Source organism: Chiloscyllium punctatum, chromosome 4 (assembly GCF_047496795.1).
Source record: "Chiloscyllium punctatum isolate Juve2018m chromosome 4, sChiPun1.3, whole genome shotgun sequence".
NCBI classification, from domain to species: Eukaryota; Metazoa; Chordata; class Chondrichthyes; order Orectolobiformes; family Hemiscylliidae; genus Chiloscyllium; species Chiloscyllium punctatum.
The window spans coordinates 86,184,172-86,203,929 of record NC_092742.1 but is presented as its reverse complement, the minus strand read 5'-3'; the positions used below and the strand labels follow the sequence as shown (position 1 = coordinate 86,203,929).

Here is a 19,758-nt window from a genome sequence, read left to right as displayed (position 1 = left end):
CTCTTTCATTTTTCTTGAAATTGATCCTGTGTATTAGCTTTACTAATTATGCAACTTTCTGGATACAGAAGTTTATTATAGATTATGAAACTTACGATCCTTTGTGATCCAAATTTATCCAGGTACATCCAGTGCAAACATGTTTGTTTTTACTAAACAGATTACAGTTCTTAGCACAGTAATATTTACACCATTAATTCTGGATTAATTCTTTGGCAAAGAGTTGTTTAAGACAAAAGGAGTTGAATGACTGCAGAATGTTCTGTTGCTGCATGATATAAAAGTAAACACATTCTAAAGACTATAGTAAGGATTCAGACTTCCCTCATTAGCTAATATTGAGAATATTGACATAACAAATCAGTTGCAGCAATGCTAAAGTATTTTACTCAAGATCAGTGTTAACTGATAGTCATACTACATTGGTTGATCTCTGGAGAGCAGTTTTTAGCGGGAAGGCAGGTACTGAAATTAGGAAATCACAGCTCATATTGAGCAGTCAAATGAATTGATGTTTGTTTAATCTATTTGTTCTGAGTATTAAAATAAGTTCTCATTTTCAAAATGAAAGTTTAACCAAGTTTACCTTTTTGCTACCAGTTCTTAAAATGAGAGCAGTTTTATCATTAAAATTTTAAGTACATGATTACATCCATAGTAAAATATATCATTAGACAAAGAAAGAGGCAACTCTTCAAATGCTTTTTTTGTTAGTTGTTAGAACTTACTAATTCTTTTTTTAAATCCTTCATCCAGAATTTGTCTGTCATGAAATTGAGAATGTTCTAGCAAGGTCAGCATTTCATGCCCATTTCTCATTTTCCTTGATATAGTGTGGTTTACCATATCAATGTTTCCCAGTCTTTTCAGTAACGGAGCATACTTCAATGAGATAAACAATTCCACAGCACACCCAATTTTTCACATCATCTTAACTTTACCTTTTGGCCACGTGTGTTTAGCATGTTCACATGTTAGAATTAAAGCCATGCTATCGGAAAAGATATAAATCAACAAGTAATATGAATATGTAAAAAAAATTATGGGCAACTTTAATCTTCTTATTGATTGGGTCAATCAAGTTGGGAAAGATAGTTATGACAACAAATTCATCGAGTGCATTACGGATACTTTCCTAGTGCAATGTGTTATGGAACCGACCAAGGCGGCTATCCTGGATCTGGTAACTGGCAATGAGACAGATTTAATAAATGACCTCAAAGATCCCAAGGAAGTAGTGATCATGACATGATAGAATTTAATAATCAGTTTGAAAATGAGAATCTTTAGTCATAAACAAATGATGCTCAAGTGTAAATAAAGGTCATTATAATGAAATGAGGATATAGTTAGCTGAAGTGGACTGGGCAGAAAGACTGTAAGCAAACAGTGGTAGATGTAAGAAAGTAATTAATGACTCTCAGCAAAAACATATCCCAATAAGGAGGAAAGATTCCAAGAGTGGGATAAACCAACTATGGCTAACCAAGGAAACTGAGGAGAGTATAAAGTTGAAGGAACAAGCATAAGGAGGCAAAAGCCACTGACAGTCCTGAAGACTGGGATAAATTCAGAAGCCAGCAAAAGATAACAAAAACAAAAGAAATAACTTATGAGGGCAACTTGTGAGGAATATAAAAATTTGCAACAGGAGCTTTTTTAAATGCATGAAAGGAAGAGCGAGGTCAAGCGAACATAAGTCTCATAAAAATATGATGAGGAAAATAGTTTTAGGGAGGAAGGAAATGGCAGAGAAGTTAATCAGATATTTTGCACCAGTCTTTACAGTGAAGATACTCTGAACATCCTACTCATTCTAGAGAATATAGGTGAGGAATTAAGTACCATCACCAACACTGGAGAGGTAGCATTAGACAAACTAAAGGGACGAAAGCCATCTGCTGACCCCGATGGTTTGCATCCGAGGACCCTGAAAGAAGTACTTAGAGATAGTGGATGCATTGGTTGTAATTTTGCAAAACTCACTGTCTTCTGTAAAAGTACCAGAGGATGGGAAAACTGCTCATATGCTAATTATTAAGGATGCAATAGCAGAAAATTTACAAAATAATAATCTCATCAAGCAGAGTCAGCATGGCTTCATGAAAGGGAAAGCACGCCTGATAAAGTAATTAAAGTTTTTTGAGGAAATCTCAAGCTGAATTGGGAACCAGTAGATGTGTTGACTTCCTGAAGGCGCTCAACAAGGTACTTCACAAAAAGGAAAAAGTGATGACTGCAGATGCTGGAGATCAGAGCTGAAAAATGTGTTGCTGGAAATGCGCAGGTCAGGCAATATCCAAGGAGCAGGAGAATCAACGTTTCGGGCATAAGCCCTTCTTCAGGGATGAGGAAGGTGTGCCAAGCAGGCAAAGGATAAAAGGTAGGGAGGAGGGACTTGAGGGAGGGGCGTTAGGAATGTAATAGGTGGAAGGAGGTTAAGGTGAGGGTGATAGGCCAGAGGGAGTGGGAGCGAAGAGGTCAGGAAGAAGATTGCAGGTCAAGAAGGCGGTGCTGAGTCCGAGGGTTGGCACTGAGAGAAGGTGGCGGGGGGGGAAATGAGGAAGCTGGAGATATCTGCATTCATTTCTTGTGGTTGGAGGGTTCCTAGGTGGAAGATGAGGCGCTCTTCCTCCAGGCGTTGTGTTTCCATGGTCTGGCGATGGAGGCGGCTAAGGACCTGCATGTCCTTGGTAGAGTGGGAGGGGGAGTCAGAGCCCACCACCATGGATATATTTCCCTACCCCCCTCTATCAGCGTTCCGGAAAGACCACTCCCTCCGCGACTCCGTCAGGTCCACACCCCCCCACCAACCCAACCTCCACTCCCGGCACCTTCCCCTGCAAGTGCAAGAAATGCAAAACTTGCACTCACACCTCCCCTCTCACTTCCCTCCAAGGTCCCAAGGGATCCTTTCATATCTGTCACAAATTCACCTGCACCTCCACACATATCATTTACTGCATCCGCTGCACCCGATGTGGCCTCCTCTACATTGGGGAGACAGGCTGCCTACTTGCGGAACGTTTCAGAGAACACCTCTGGGACACCCGCACCAACCAACCCAACCGCCCCATGGCTGAACACTTTAACTCCCCCTCCCACTCCGCCAAGGACATGCAGGTCCTTGGCCTCCTCCATCGTCAGACCATGGTAACACAACGCCTGGAGGAAGAGTGCCTCATCTTCCGCCTAGGAACCCTCCAACCACAAGGGATGAATGCAGATTTCTCCAGCTTCATTTCCCCTCCCCCCCACCTTATCTCATTCCCAACCCTCGGACTCAGCACTGTCTTCTTGACCTGCAATCTTCTTCCCGACCTCTCCGCCCCCACCCCCTCTCTGGCCTATCACCCTCACCTTAACCTCCTTCCACCTATCGCATTCCCAACGCCCCTCCCCCAAGTCCCTCCTCCCTACCTTTTATCCTTAGCCTGCTTGGCACACCTTCCTCATTCCTGAAGAAGGGCTTATGCCCGAAACGTCGATTCTCCTGCTCCTTGGATGCTGCCTGACCTGCTGCGCTTTTCCAGCAACACACTTTTCAGCTACTTCACAAAAGGTAAGTCTTAAGATAAGAGTCCAGAGTGTTCGAGATAGTATATTGGTGTGGATAGACAATTGACTTATGGACAGGAAACAGAGTTTCCTTAAGGCATTCTAGAACCTAGAAAGGTGTTCTTTTGCAGGGTGACAAACTGTAATCAGTGGGGATCAGTGCTGGAATCACATCTGTTTATAACATACACTAATGATTTGGAGGAAAGAAACAAATACATAGTAGCCAAATTTGCAGACGACACAAAAATAGGTGGAAAAGCAAGTTGCGAGACACATACAAACAGTTTAGATTAGATTAGATTACTTACAGTGTGGAAACAGGCCCTTCGACCCAAGTCCACACTGACCCTCTGAAGAACAACCCACCCAGACCCATTCCCCTACATTTACCCCATCACCTAACACTACGGGCAATTTAGAAGGGCCAATTCACCTAATCTGCACATTTTTGGACTGTGGGAGGAAACCGGAGCACCCGGAGGAAACCCATGCAGACACGGGGAGAATGTGCAAACTCCACACAGACAGTTGCCTGAGGTGAGAATTGAACTCGAGTCCCTGGCGCTGTGAAGCCGCAGTGCTAACCACTGTGCCACTGTCTGCCGCAAACCTTAGAGAGAGACATTAATGGGTCAAGCAAGTGGGCTAGAAGTTGGCAAACGGAGTATAATGTGAAATTATTCATTTTGGAATGGAGAATGAAAGAACAGTGCTTTTTAAATGGAGAAAAGCTTCAGAAAGCTGCAATGAAAAGGGGTTTCTGAGGAATTTCTGCACAAAATACAAAGCGAGCACACAGGTGCAGCAGGTAAACAGAAAGACTAACTGATTATTGGCTCTTATTTCAAGGAGGTTTTAAGGTACAAGAATAGGGAAGCTTTACTACAACTGTACACGGTGAAATCACATCTGGAGCATTTTGGTCCCTTTACTTAAGGAAAGGTATTTTTTCACTGAAGGCAGTTCAGAGAAGGTTCACCAGGATGAATCCTGCTATGGAGGGACTGTCTTACAAACAAAGGTGAAACACATGGGTTATTTTACTCACTGCAGAATAGAAAAATAAGAAGTGAGCTCATTGGAACATATAGGATTCTTAAGAGTCATGACAGGTAAATGATAACATGGGAGAATCTAAGACCAGAAGGCATTGTCTCAGAATAAAGAGGTGTCAATTTATGATGGAGATGAGGATGAATTCCTTCTCTCGAGGGTTAAGAGTCTTTGGAACTCCTTCCCACAGAGCGCTGTGGGGACAGAGTTCTTGTGTATTTTTAAGGCAGAGATGGATCCTTGATCAGGGAATCAGGGTTACAGGGAAAATGCAGGAAAGTGAACATGAGGAATGTTAGATCAGCTATGATCCTTGAACAGCCTCAATGGACTGCTCAGCCTACTCCTGTTACTATTTCTTATGGTCTTAAAAGACTGATATCATGCATTTAATTTGATGATTAACTTTCATGAACTTTATGAATTATAATTTTGTTGAATATTGTTTACAATAAAATAATTTTTGTTTTACATTGATTTTTCACGACCTTTGTGCAAAGTTTCACAACACATTGACAGTTCTCACAGTTGAAAACTGTACCCAGCATTTCAGAGTCAATCAAGTGAACTGTGGATCTAGAATCACATGTAGGCAGGACTGTGTAAGTATAAAATATTTTCCTCTCCAAGGAAAGCTGCTATTACTGATACTACCTTTATATTCCAAAATGCTTTATTAATTGAGTTTAAGGTTCAGTAGCAGCCATGGTAGGATTTTAACCCATGTTACTATGACATTCACCTGGGCTTCTAGATGACTAAACTAGTGACATGATCATGATAGCAACGTTCTCCCCACTACTGTAAAGTGTGCGGGTGTGTGCACATGGGATGGAAACATGGACATACAAAGAAGGCAGAATACTTATGAGTTGATAGCCAGATATCTAAATGTTGGTGATTATCCCAAAGCACTTTTATTTATACCTAATTTAAGCAGCTGCCAGTTGTTAAGTAAAATGCCTTGATGTCATTCACAAATCACACTATGAAGCCCATGCATCAAAATGGTTACACTACAATCAACACATCAAACAGAGTCACACTGATGTCCCAAAGACCAGATGACACTTCTTGATTAGGGAAGCGTTTGTTGCTGTGAGAATGTTTTTCCAAGGAACATAATCAACCACCCGACAATCCACCAGAGATATAAAAAGCAACTGTGGGAAATTTCATTTTAAAAGAAAAATAAAAGAAGAACCTATAATACTGAAGTTTCTAGATTTAAAAAAAATCTAAATACTAAGGAGACTTTCCAAATCTGCAAATTTCATAGCTGCGATAAAGTTGGAACTCTCTGGAAAGAGCATTGCATTGACAAAAAGAATAAAAGGAGGGAGATTTCATTAGACATCAACAAATGTACAGCAATCTTTTCTATTCTCATTCATCAGGGTAATATGAAAAGACTGTCTCTGAGCTGGTATGTGGCAATACAGCCTCATAGCATTGCCAACAAAAACAACGCAGGTGCAGGCACGGCATACAGTAGATTTTGTTAATCTACGCCAACAGCAGCTTTGGAATTTAGGTTGGATTTCAATGCTTTACAGTAATGGAACAGAGGGGAACTGGAAGCAGAAAGAAAGTGGAAGGAATAAACATCTTTATTCTTACAGTGTGCTCTCGTACATTTTAAATGAGGTTTAAAGTTTATTCCACAAGAAAACTGTTTGCAGTTGTTGGAAGCAGTTCTACAATTTTTTACATAATTTTCCCACATTGCAGGAAAGCTAATTTCTTAGCTTTTTAATAAGGTACACTAAATAAAATGCATCATAAAACACCAAGACTAACAAAAGTGAAAAACTACTTCAAGAGTGTGATGAACAATGAGCAAGACAACAAAGGGGATAAAATAATAGAAAGTTCTTCACACTGTGACCAAAAGTAGGTAAAATTCCTTAGTACTTCTTCAGAATACTGGATCCAGGAATCAGAAGAGGCAGAAGAATGATAGTTTTTTTGAAAAATCTATAAGTGAAGCTACAAAGCCAAAGGACCTCCACTTCCATGCTAATTTTGTGATAGTCTCATAGCAAAGTGTCCTATTTCCTTCAACTCTCAAACTAGGAAGTAAAGATGCTTTAAAGAATAAAAGCCTAAACAAGGAAGAAAACTTTTCCACAAATAATCCACTAAATTGATTGCTAATATTACAGTGAAATTGTGTGCGTCAACTATTGGTGCATAATACTCAGTTACACAACATAGAGAACCCTGTTTCAAGAATGTAAGATTTCATTTATATCATATGATTTAGTATGTCATTGAATCTGCTTGTAACAGTTAATTCATACAAATAAATGGTCATGGCTGTTGCTTCATGCGCTTAAGACACGGTCACATATATATTTTATCTGGCATCAGAACACACATCTTGCACAATTACACTCATCTGAACCAACCATTTCTTCTTTTGTTGATTCCAAAATTCTTTTAGGAAATCAGCAAAAGAGAGAAAAATGGGGATAGGGATCCCAATGACTGGTAGTCTTCAGGGACATGCAACATTAGCCTTGTGATATAGTGTGGGTTAGGAGAAAGAAAAGAACACTTCAGGAAGTTAGAACCTGGAATCTTACTTTCTTGTATCCACAAATCCCACAGAGTTAATGGTAGTTCCTTCAGGCTTTTTCCAGCCTATTAGATATTTGCTAGTAGCTCCTTGACGGGGATAAAACGTCCTGGGTCCAGATGCTGAAGATGAGTGAAGAGAAGACTGCGGTGAAGGAGTGGGACGAATTTCATCATGAGGTGAACTCTTACTACGTGTGAAGACTACTGGACTTATGGAATGTCTTGAACTCAGAGTACTAGAGGAAAAGGAAATAAATATCTTATTACAAAGAGTAAATAAATAAATAACTCAAACTAATGAGCATCTTGTTGTGGTTCTGTTCGACGAGCTGGGAATTTGTGCTGCAGACGTTTCGTCCCCTGTCTAGGTGACATTCTCAGTGGGTTTGTGGTGAATTCTCCATTCGGTGTTCTCTGTACCATCACGTCTAGGAATGGGAGTTGGTTGTCCTTTTTTTCCTCTCTAATGAATCGGATTCCTGAGAGTGTGGCGTTGATGATCCGATGTGAGTTCTCTATTTGTGTTTTTATTTTAGGATGTCACCTAGACAGGGGATGAAACGTCTGCAACACAAATTCCCAGCTCGGCGAACAGAACCACAACAATGAACACTCGAGCTACAAATCTTCTCACAAACTTTAATAAGCACCACATTGCCAAAATTGTTAGACCAAACAAAATGACTGAAATATGAACAGCTGTCGATATTAAAATAAATAACTGATTTTCAAATTATGAGGTTGAATTGAACTGAATTGCATAATTACTGATCATTTTTGTTTCTTGACGCAAATATAGCATTTAAAGGATCTGCACGATGTGGAACCAATGGTGGAAATTGTTGGCGATCAGCAGGAGAAAGGTCTCCTGCCCCATCTTTTCTACAAATTTACTTGGATGGACATTTGGAAGAAGCGAAGGGGACAAAGACTGGAAAGTTCTTCTGCTAGAGCTGGAAGAGATAGGGAAGGCTGTGGCTATTAAAAAAAAACATGATAATTCAAAGTTGAAACAATGGAGTTAGGTTAGGAGAGCAACCTAGGTAAACAAATATTATGATAGGTAAGTAGATTTGCTGCAGGTTATTAATCAATAGACTTCTGGCAATGGCTTTTACATTTCTTCTGTCAGGTTTCTGATAAGAACATGTCCATGTGTGAAAATTTCCTCTTCAGTTTCAGACTCTTAAAATTCATGACAATCATATTGATGTACTCAAAGCAACATGTTTTAACAGAAGAGTTAACCCTTGTAATGTAAATGATATACACATACTGAACATCAACAATATATTCATGAAAAACATCCGGCATTGTGTGGCAGGAACATTCTGATGTCAACATGCCTGCTCAATGTATTCTGCAATGTTATAATTGACATTCCAGGATGATGATCTTCAACCATAGCCATCTGTTCACCAGAATAGGATATCGACTGGAATGGAATCCAATAGTCAATGAGAAATATCTTCTATTTTATTTAAAGGTTTTAAAACACTCACTACTCTAAATTCCTGGAACATTTTCTGTTGGGATCAAAAAAAAAACAGTAGACTGCAATCTTTGTAATGGCTTTGTGGATAATATAGTGCAGCACAGAGTAATGCAGGTCAAAAAGGCTATGCTTCCTTTTAGGCTCCAAGCCAAACTATAATGAGGCGAGATAATTAGCTTTAATGTTCCCAGGCTCAGAATGAAGGAAGTTTAAAAAATAGTTATCCCTTTGGTCATCGCTTCTGATTGCTATACATGTCACCTTATGGATGTGTTGCATACAGATGTTCACGGGCAGCAGTTTCAAAGCACCTCATCAAGTTCTAATTTCAACATTTAAATATACAAGGGTAAATATGCAATTCTACACTGAAAAATGATGGATCAGACACACGGAAACAAAGTAGTGTTTTCCGACACAGGACACTCACTGCTGGAACTGCAGCATTATATTGATCTGGAAGTGATCCTACTGAAGTGTAACATTGCTATATCACAGTGTAGGATGCCATCATATCCCACATGCTTAGCTACTGAGCTCATCCCTGGTCTTTCAGGAAGCATGTCAGCAGCATTAATCCTGACTCTACTCTCAGCTTCTGTCTAGGTAGCAGATTCCACTGTAATCTTACATTTTACATTGGATTGGTTGGGCAAGGTGCCATCAACTAAATGGATTTAGGTGATATCACGGAGGCTAAAAAACATTGGATAATGTGAGGTGGCCGGAAAGAAAAAAACAAAATGAAACCCATTGCTATTGAGCAGAACAAAAAACTCAAGTATTACCTGGATTGGGAGGAAGTATCACTGAGGCTATATGCACTGCTTTCGCGAACTGGTAGATTTGATGTACTGTGTACCAATCCTCCGTAGGATTTGCTTTCTGTGCTTGGCGCTGGTGATAGTGCTCCCCTCCTCTCATAACAATGAGCTGCCCGATCACCTAATCGGCTGCCATGCATGCTGCCATCACTGGAACCAGGCCAAGGAGAAGCTGCTTTCTCCTTTAGTGGTGCAGACCTCAAAGAGCTTGTTGGGCAAGCTGAGGTGCCTGAAGACATTGCCATACTATGACATGGCCCATAAGAGGTTGTGTCGATGCCACTGTCTGCAGATGTGCCCTGAATGTAGTTATATCCATTTAAGTCAGACTCCGTTCGGTCCCCTGTCTCGTACCACTTCTCATCACTGTGGGCACTTGAGGCATTGCTGGAAAGTGTGTTGCTGCTTGAGTGACTCGAGTACTGTGTATCAGTCTGGGAAGAGAGATGTGGGTAAGAAAATATAGTTATTTGGGATATATGCTCTAAACTACTTAAGCCTGTGTTCCGTTAATAAATCACAGATCAAAAGATTTGTCATCTAAAATTAATGGTAACAAAATTATGGAAAACAAATCTTTCAACTCCAATACAAAAATCAAAACATTTCAAAACTGTTACTTGTTGAATTCTTGTGGCAAACAGATTATATAAATTAAGTCTTCATGCTGAAATACAACAACACAATGTACAGACACGATGTCTTATCATAGTGGCATTGTTGACACCAACTTCAGTAATACTCAAACATAAAGATGAGCTTAGTGATTTTCATAGGTTAATTTTAGCTTAAATTTGGTGTTCCTGCAAGTTTCTTTGCAGGGAGCGATTTCAGTGTAGCAAACTTAATTCTTCCTCCACGCTAGCACCAGATACAAAGTTTGTGGTTGAATAGGAATGGTTTGTTACTAGACGTGGAAAGTGTAAATGGTATTTGTGAACTATCCTCTGCTTAGCTCCACTCATAACACATGCATTTCACCACCTCCTGGATTTGAAATGTAAAATTATAAATGTGGAGGCTTCAAATACCATTATATTATCCCATTACACAAGTATAGTAATTTGTTGTGAAATAGCAGATTGCACTACATCATTTGCCCAGTGAGCAGTACATTGAATCAAGTGTCCATGCATCATAGCTGTACCTTAACTTCATCACTATAACCAACTGCCCTTCAAAGCAAATGGACTTGCGCTGTACAATATTGAGTGCCAGAAAGGCAAATAATTGTGAAAGTTGGCATCAGACATCTGTTCCCTTCTCTGCACCTCCAGAATTAAGTGATGGGCAACAGCACAAAAGAAGAATGGGGAGAGAGAGAGAGAGAGAGAGAGAGGGAGAGAGAGACAGACAGAGAGAGAGACAGAGAGAGAGAGAGAGAGAGACAGAGTGAGAGACAGAGTGAGACAGAGCAAGAGAGAGAGCTGAATCTGTATTGTTGGCGTCACTCCAAATCATAAACCAGCGGTCCATCCAACTGAACTAAGCAATCCCCAGTCATTTGCCCCAATCACTGGGTTGATCAGGAGCACATTTTGGGTGGCAGCTGAAAAACACCCACTTTTCTCTACCTTCCTCACAAGGAGAGATATGTGGATTCTTCTTTGGTGCTTTTGCACAGCTTGCAGTGTCTGAAAAGTTACTGCTCATAGTAACTGCCAGTGTCAGCTTCAGACAGGGAGAGGATGGGTGACTACTTAAATTCCCAATTGGAACTTGATCCGGTGGGCTCTCATTGGTGATGGTGGGTAGCTTGCTTGCTGATAATGTTGCCAGTCCCCACACTAAGATAAAAATGGAGAACCTGCCAATACTAAATGTATTTGATTCACACAAACATTTGTGCGTTAACCAGACTTCATGATAAATGGTGACACAATGACTATTTGCCATGCTCTTTTTATTGAATATATTCTTCTTATTAAACATAGATCCTCAGTGTGACCCTTTTCTGGCCATGTCATGTTTACTCCATTGAGAGCATAAGGCTGTGACTACACAATTGCCAACTGGTTTACTTCAATAGCACGAGGAAGTGATTTTAAAGGATTGTTCCCACAGAAATATTCTAATGACTGACTCAGCAATGTTATTTGGCCATGCAATAACATTCATTTTTCATAGACTTAAGTCAAGCTCCCACAGGTGAATCAAGAAATCAAGTAAATGTATGTACTCAAATGTCTGCTTGACATTTACTGCCACTTGAGCATGGAAAAGTTAGCTATTTGGGTTTCTATGTTTGGAATGAAGGAAGAGGAATGATGGCGAAGGTCGAGAGAAAAGAGCAGTGGAGAAGACAAAAACAAGAGGCAGATCTCATAACTGAAAACAAACTTTACAACGTTTAAATAATTTAACTCCTTGAGTACTAACATCAAGATATTTTAGTTTAATCATTGGGCTATGCTTCCTAGCTTTATACTTTTCTTCAGTTTTACTTTCCTGGATCTCTGCTTCTCTAGTTCACAGGAATTCAATGTAGCCTTCACTTGAAAATGGATGAATCTTGAACAATTGTTTCGATTCTCAGATTGTATGCTTCCAACTATGCACCCCAACCAACTATTCTCCACTCCTCCAGGTTTACACATTTTTACTTGTTTTGCCTTTGATAATTAATCACCATGCGCTTATGTTTGGGAATGCTTTTCCCCAACTATTTTTCTGCCTCTCTTTCTTCTGAAATGAAAACCCATTTCTGTTATTGTAACTTCAGGGTCCCTTTACCATTACCCACCTCTTCTCAGAATCCTTCTCTCTCCATTATGCCATGTCAAAAGCTGTGGCAGAATCTAAGCTGATGTCTTTGCTTCAGAGTTCTTTAATTTGCAATAAAGGCAGAGACAACAAACAAAATCACAAAGCACTACACTTTTTGAACAGTTTGTAGTTTACACAGTACCCAAGTTCAGTTTGAAAAGAGGTCCCAAGGAAAATGTTTAGCAGTAAGGTGTAATGCAACACTTTCTTTAAAAGGTGCAAACACCTAGGTGAACAAGTCATTTTTAATCGGAATAATCCAAGCATTTGGATTTCTTGATGTCAAGAACATTAACTGAAAAGAATGAATCTGCCCAGATACATTGGAACACAGGCAAAACAATAGGCCAATAGATTTAAATTTCTTTACCTGCCCATGTTTGTTAGGAGAAATGTGGCCGACAACATCCTGTCTCATCAGCCTCCCATTGGGGCTCTCGCGAAGTGCAGATGTTACCTTCGACACAGATGGGATATGCCAGGTTGGTTCTGAAACACAATTTCAATACCATTTTTAAGCAGATCAGATTTCTATTATTTACAAACAAGCCAGATGTTAATTACAGAGGGTTTTAACTGACTTCATTCAGTCTGAAAACAGAAACCAGAAGAGTTATAACATCTACTTTGAAATTTAAATGGTTCATTTTTAATTTATTTTGAAAGCTGATGATGTTTGGTGTTCCTCAAAACAACTGAAACTGCACTTTCCAATGCTGCAATTAATGGAATCATTTTAAAATGCAGTTAACAACAGCTTTCTGCATAATAAATCCATGACAGAAAATAGGTTTAAACTCTCTTCAGATAAAAGTACAAACAAATCTTGAATCTGATTACGCTTTTTCAAAAAAACACACACAAAAATAGAAATTGAAATGAATATACATTCTAATCCTGCGAGAAATAATGTGTTGGAGTTCCACTATAACCATAATTTGCAAGGTGAAGTGCAAGTAGATAACGAAAAGGATTATTTTTTGCTCAGGAGATAAAATAACAGGCAACAGACACTATTCTGACAGTCCATTCAAACTCGTACATTTTCTGTCAGATAAATCTTAGCAGCACGTAGCCTGACCCAGTCAAGTGACACAAAAGATAAATGCTATGACTACATTGCTTACCATCACTATGAGATGTGGTTCCTTATCTGCTACTGGATAAAAAGTGCTGAATTGGCTGTTAGAGAGGAACCTAAAGCTTACTGTTTCTACGTTGACCACAACCATTATCTATCCAAACTTTAGATTACAATCTTAAGGACATAGTGAACCCTCATGTATCCTGCAGTGGTCGAATGCACATGCATTTCTAATGTGAATATTGCTTCTGTGTATAGTTTTGGAAAATTAGGCATAATGCTGAAAAACTGTTTTCTAGCACTCTTGTATGACATGAAACTTTTGAGCTAAATTTCTACTTCTAGGATTTACAATACCCAAAAAGCTGCTGAGTATACATTTTCCATAGGTCGATTACGTACAGCATCTGAAATTGTAATTACAATTTGGAGATGCTGGTGTTGGACTGGGGGGTACAAAGCTAAAAATCACACAACACCAGGTTATAGTCCAACAGGTTTAATTGGAAGCACACTAGCTTTCGGAGCGACGCTCCTTCATCAGGTGATAGTGGAGGGCTCAATCCTAACACAGAATTTATAGCAAAAATTTAGTGTGATGTAACTGAAATTATACATTGAAAAAATTGATTGTCTGTTTCAATGTATAATTTCAGTTACATCACACTGTAAATTTTTGCTATAAATTCTGTGTTAAGATTGTGCCCTTGACTATCACCTGATGAAGGAGCGTCGCTCCGAAAGCTAGTGCTTCCAATTAAACCTGTTGGACTATAACCTGGTGTTGTGTGACTTTTAACTTTGTAATTACAATTATTTGAAGGATCACAACTATTATTAATTTGCAACAAGAATTTAACCTAAACCATGAAACTTATAAAGTTAATATTTCTGGTATTCTAGGTTCCATTGTTAGGCAGAATGAAGTCAGTTGAAACCAACTGTAATTAATCAATAGGTGGAATTGTTCAAATGATCAGATCATCAATGCAGCTCAGCATAAACCTGTGTGTATATTCTGGGAACTGAACATACCCTGGCTTAATACCAAAAAGCACTTGTTGACAGCTTGCAATAAAAGTGAAGTGCATGAAGTATTTGAAGTCACATCACACTCTCACTCACACACACACACACACACACACACACACACACACACACTTCCAATCCACCTTAGCACGACATATTGCTCTGTATCCAATCACTTGCTGATATTGATATACATGTTCAAACTGCTCTTAGAAGTTTCTGTTTCTATGTCAGATTTTCCTGTCAGTTTAGGTTACATTATTTTAGCACTTTGTTTTAGGCAAACATACTGATGATCTAAACAAGTTAGGATATCATCATCTCTTTTCATTAACTTATTGTGAACAAATAAGCTTGATTAAAAATGATTTTAACAATATTTCACAGTCACAGACTTGTAGGGCATCCAATTCCACCAACAGACAGGATTCAAATCACAGAAATGCCCAAGTTGTAAACATGGTACGAAATATTACTGAAATGGCTAAACTTACATGGAAATAAAGTGCATGGGCTGCAAAATGTCTGGCTGCGGGGTTCAGCTCATATATTAAAGATTATTGCAGCAAAGCTTTTAGTGGTGGTGGTGGTGAAAGAAGCGAATAAGATATTGGGATTTATTATTAGGCCAAAATTGATTTGATGTAGTAAGGCAGTCAGTATCAATAACTTACAGTTCACAAGCAAATATAAAAGGAAAGATTTCTCTAATCAGGTCCAATGATAAGCCTGAATACTATACCCCAAAAGGTTATTCCTAAAGCACTAAAGTATATTAATTAGTTCTTGTGCTGGGGAGACATGCGTGGCATGGGTGAAACAGGAAGACAAATTAGTTTTCCAAGTGTGGAAGTTTCTACATGAAACAAAGCAATCCAAGAAAAGATATCTTTCCAAAACACAAATGCCTGACCACTGTAACCAATGCTTCATGCCACTTAACACATCAAACTTCAGAGTGAGAAGTGTGAAATACCCACAAGACAACAGCAGTGAATTATTTTTGCTGAAATACATGTTTTGCTAACATGAAAAATTTTTGTCAAGATGTCCACAGAAACCACACTTCTCACTCTGCAGGAGTTTGGTACCTGTCTGTGCCTTTTGGTAGAACATTGCTGGGAGGTTAGTCAAATGTGAATGCTGCAGTATATAATTATCTCAAAACAAAATTAAAAAGAAATATCAACTCAGTGCATAAATTGCTAGTTCCTTTCAAACTATCTCATGAGAACTATGTGCAATAAAAACAAAAAGTTAGCAAATCAATGAATGCCTTAATCGTTGTGGTACTAAAGATGATACCAACTGAAATTGGACCATCAAAGGAAAGTGCCCTTGTTTCAGAAATGAAATCAAAATGCTGCAGAAACTCAACAGGATGGGCAGCATTTGTGAAGAGAGAAATAGATTTAACATTCTGAGTCAATATATCTCATCTTCTGAAATGACTTCATATTACAAATGATCAAAATTTGAGTTGCCAAAAATTAACACAAAACATCAAGAGACAAAGGAAACAAAGCTGCAAACACTGGATGTTGACTACTTTTTAGGACAGATATGAAATCGCTCATTCTTTCAAGAATGATGCTTTAGTGCATTTTGGGCTCAAACCATGGAGTTCCTCCTGTAGGCATCTTGTTTACTAAGCATAATGATGCTGGATAAAGACATTTGCCAAAATCTTCCATTTTGCACTCATCATGGCAAATACAAGAAAGTTTAAAAAGATCACTACATCCTATATTACAGAGATTGATGTTAATCAACTCTTTATTGGCTGAGATGTTGTCATGGTTTGGATGTTTGTAATTGGAGGCATACAAAACATACTCAACCAGCCTGTACTTGAAGAAACTAAAACAAAATGTCTCCACTGCTAATGCGAATTTACACATGAGAAACATTGGCTGAACAATCCTAAATATGCTAACTGTTACACAAACAAATGTAAGATAATCAGTCAAGTTCAATGTAGGATCCTTTACACTTGCTCCAAGTCACATACATTCATTAGCAGGGTCCCTTTGTTTTTAAAAACAAACGGAACATGTTCAAGCCTTGCACCATTTTTAAATTACCTGGAAGCTTAGGTTGGTCCCTGGGAATGCCTTTGCCATTCAGTCAACTTACCAACCAATCAGCATTCTTTTCTTTCTAGTTTGATTGTTTGTAAGTTTGAAATTTGACATTTTTGTCTTTGTTTTCACGAGTGCAAAATGGTAAGCTTCAGCCACATGCTTTACTTTTCAACAATTATCATAAAGACAGATATTTAGGAACTACATTACACGGCCTAATCTACAATTACAGACTGGACTTTGAAGAACAATTGTCCAATTGACAAAATTAAAAAGCATTGTTTTACAGCAATGTAACAAGACAGATGGTAAAAAACTGAAATGGCTTTTCTTTTACACATACTAAAATCCAGCAAAGTGTATCAGCTGTACAAGTTAGCAAATGACATGATGACTTTGCTCAATTGAGCCTAGTTTAAAAGAATAAACTTGCGTCATTAGTTCCTGGGTGTTGCAGGAGCTACTTTGATGGCCATGGATACGCAGCAGGAGGATGGGCGTTTTTACATTCATTATTGTCATCACAATTACCATGAATCTTCAGAGCTAAACTATATCCTGTCGAAAACACTGCAATTTGATACACATGATAATGACAGGTTTTCGCAGACATAGCAGATGGTGGGTCAGGGGAAAGAAAAAGTAACAAGATAAAGAACAAGGACATGAGAATACTACATGCAACTAGAAACTCATTTAAAATGAAAATCAGGTCAAGGCCTTTTGGCAAAATTAGAACTTCAAAAATTTGGAATAAGTTAGATCACATGAGGATTCAGAGTGAGCTTGCCAAGTGGATGCAAAATTGGCTTTATAGTAGGGGACAGAGGGTAATGGTGGAGGGTTGTTTTTCAGATTGACCCACAGGGATCAGTATTAGGTCCATTTTGGTTTGCCATTTATATAAATGATTTGGATGAGAATGAGGAGGATTGGATAATAAGTTTGCAGATGACATCAGAATTGATACAATGGATAGTGAAGAAGGTTATCTAAGATCACACAGAGACCTTTATTAATTGGATCAAAAGGCTGAGGAGTGACAGATGGAGTTTAATATGGATAAATGTGAGCTATTACATTTTGGTAATACAAACAAGAACAGGACTTATACAGTTAATGGTAGGGTCCTGGGTATTCTTGTAGAACAAAGAGACCGAGAAGTTCAGGTAAATAATTCCTTAAAATGCGCATCACATGTAGAAGTGCTGTTAGAAGGTGTTTAGCACGCTTGCCGTCACTGCTCAGATCTTTGGGACACTATGTTTAGGTTGTACAGCTCATTAGTGAGGCCCCTATTGGAGTAATGTATGCAGTTCTGGTCACCCTAAAAAGGATATTAATAAACTGGGGAGGTTTCAAAAGAGATTTATCAGGATGTTACCAGGAGGGAGAGTTTGAGATACAAAGATAGATACAAAGGCTGGGTCTTCTATAACTGGAGTGTAGGAGGTTGAGGAGTGACCTTATTAAGGTTTATAAAGTCCTGATGCGTATAGAGAAGGTCTTTTCCCTAGGATGGGTGAGTTCAAAACTAGGGGACATATATTTTAAAGTGAAAAGAGAAAGATTTAAAGAGGACATGAGGGGCAACTGATTTTTGTTTTACACAGTGTGGTTCATGTGTCAAAGAATGTAATGAATGCAGGTACAGTTAATGTTTAAAAGACAGTTGGATAAGTTCATGAATAAGAAAGGTTTGGAGGGGTAGTGGTTAAGTGTGGGCAGGTGTGACTGGTTTAGTTTGGACTGGTTGGACCGAAGGGTCTGTTTCCAAGCTGTATGACTCTATGTTCAGAATTCTGGTGTGTTTTAGCACTCAGTGCCTTATTGAATTTGCACTTCAAATAAAATGTACTTCAGATAAAAGTCCAACCTTCCAAGCTTAGAAATGTCACAAAAATCACTCCACAACTTACATCACTCAAATTTAAATATAAAACTTCATAGCAAATAGTCTGTTCAAAAAGTATCACGTTATTACTGAATACTGTGAAATTGATCAATTAAAACTCATCTTGCCACCTGTTTAAACATTCTTAAAAAAGTTTAATTTCTCAAACATAATACAGATTGACAATGAGTGAACTGCACTGTGTCCTTCCTACTTCAATGACCACACCGAAGACATCTACATTGTCCCCTACTCTTTTCTTTTAAACTATGAGACAACCTAATAATTGTTCTCAATAAGGCATTCCAATAGCAATTCCAAAATGGCATGGGTCTTGAAAGGGTCCAGCAGTGAGGCTGCCAGGGGAGTGAAGGCAGGTTAACATATGGCTAAAAAGGGAAGACAGCAGCTTTAACATTTCAGCAAAATAATATTTAGTAAATTTGAAGTCAATGACATCATGAATTCCTTGCAAATTAATATGGAGTCTCTAGCTTAAGGCTGCAAAGGTTCAGGAACTACAAAGATTAATCCAGGGGAAAATGTAGATCAGAATGTAATGAGCGCTGTATCTTAGCTGTGTAAGACTAGTTTATTTCATAAGGATTTTCATCTATGCATAATATATTTCCAAGCATTTCACAAACTATGAATTACGTGGAAAGCAGTGACTTCCTTAGAAAGATAAACATGCAATGGTTTCACTGTTAACTCATTTGTCTACAGAAAGAATTTTAGATGAATTGCTTATTATGTACAGAAGTGTGTCAGATACTTAAAAGAAAATATTTGTTGTTAACTTATGCCTGTTGTCTTGAGGAAATTCAAATACTGCAGTTTCCAGGAGTTAATATTTTTCTTATGTGGTATGCATTTAAGTGTAGTGGAGTGATGATGATTGAGGATATTGATGAATTTATCAAATTCTGATTTTGTACAAATTTAAATGCCCCTTACATTACCACAAATGTAAAGTGTAATCTTACTACACAATTGTACCACTTAATAATGGAGCTCCTGAAAATGAAAAAGGAAGCCTTGAAAACCAAAAGGTAGCACTAAAATCAAAAAGTAGCTCGAGAAATTTTCAAGAAAAGATCTTGAAACAAAATTGACATGAGGACACTCTAATGTCGTAAAACAGTCAAGATGCTTCACAGAACATGTTAAACAAAGTTTTATACTTGCCACATAGAGAATAGAACAAATGACTAAAAGATTGATCGATGAGGTAGGTTTTAAAGACTAACTTAAATTGGATTAGGGAGGAATTCCCAGAACTTAAAGCTGAGGCAGCTTAAGATACAGCCACTACAATTAAAGTTAGAGAGTACAGGAGACTAAGATTGAAAGACCATGTTGGTCTCAAAGGCTAGTAGGGCTGG

At 38.5% G+C, this 19,758-nt stretch overlaps 1 protein-coding gene across 9 annotated transcripts in view; it reads right to left on the bottom strand.

The window, feature by feature from the left end:
* sipa1l1 (signal-induced proliferation-associated 1 like 1) overlaps nucleotides 1-19,758 on the bottom strand; it is a 374,611-nt gene that overhangs the window by 36,763 nt on the left and 318,090 nt on the right. For all 9 annotated transcript variants that reach the window (XM_072569220.1, XM_072569229.1, XM_072569226.1 and 6 more), the window contains 3 exons: nucleotides 12,653-12,771; nucleotides 9,481-9,950; nucleotides 7,203-7,433 (listed from right to left, as the gene is read on the bottom strand). In XM_072569220.1, coding sequence (XP_072425321.1) covers nucleotides 7,203-7,433; nucleotides 9,481-9,950; nucleotides 12,653-12,771 — 820 coding nt within the window. The remainder of the gene's footprint in view (nucleotides 1-7,202; nucleotides 7,434-9,480; nucleotides 9,951-12,652; nucleotides 12,772-19,758) is intronic.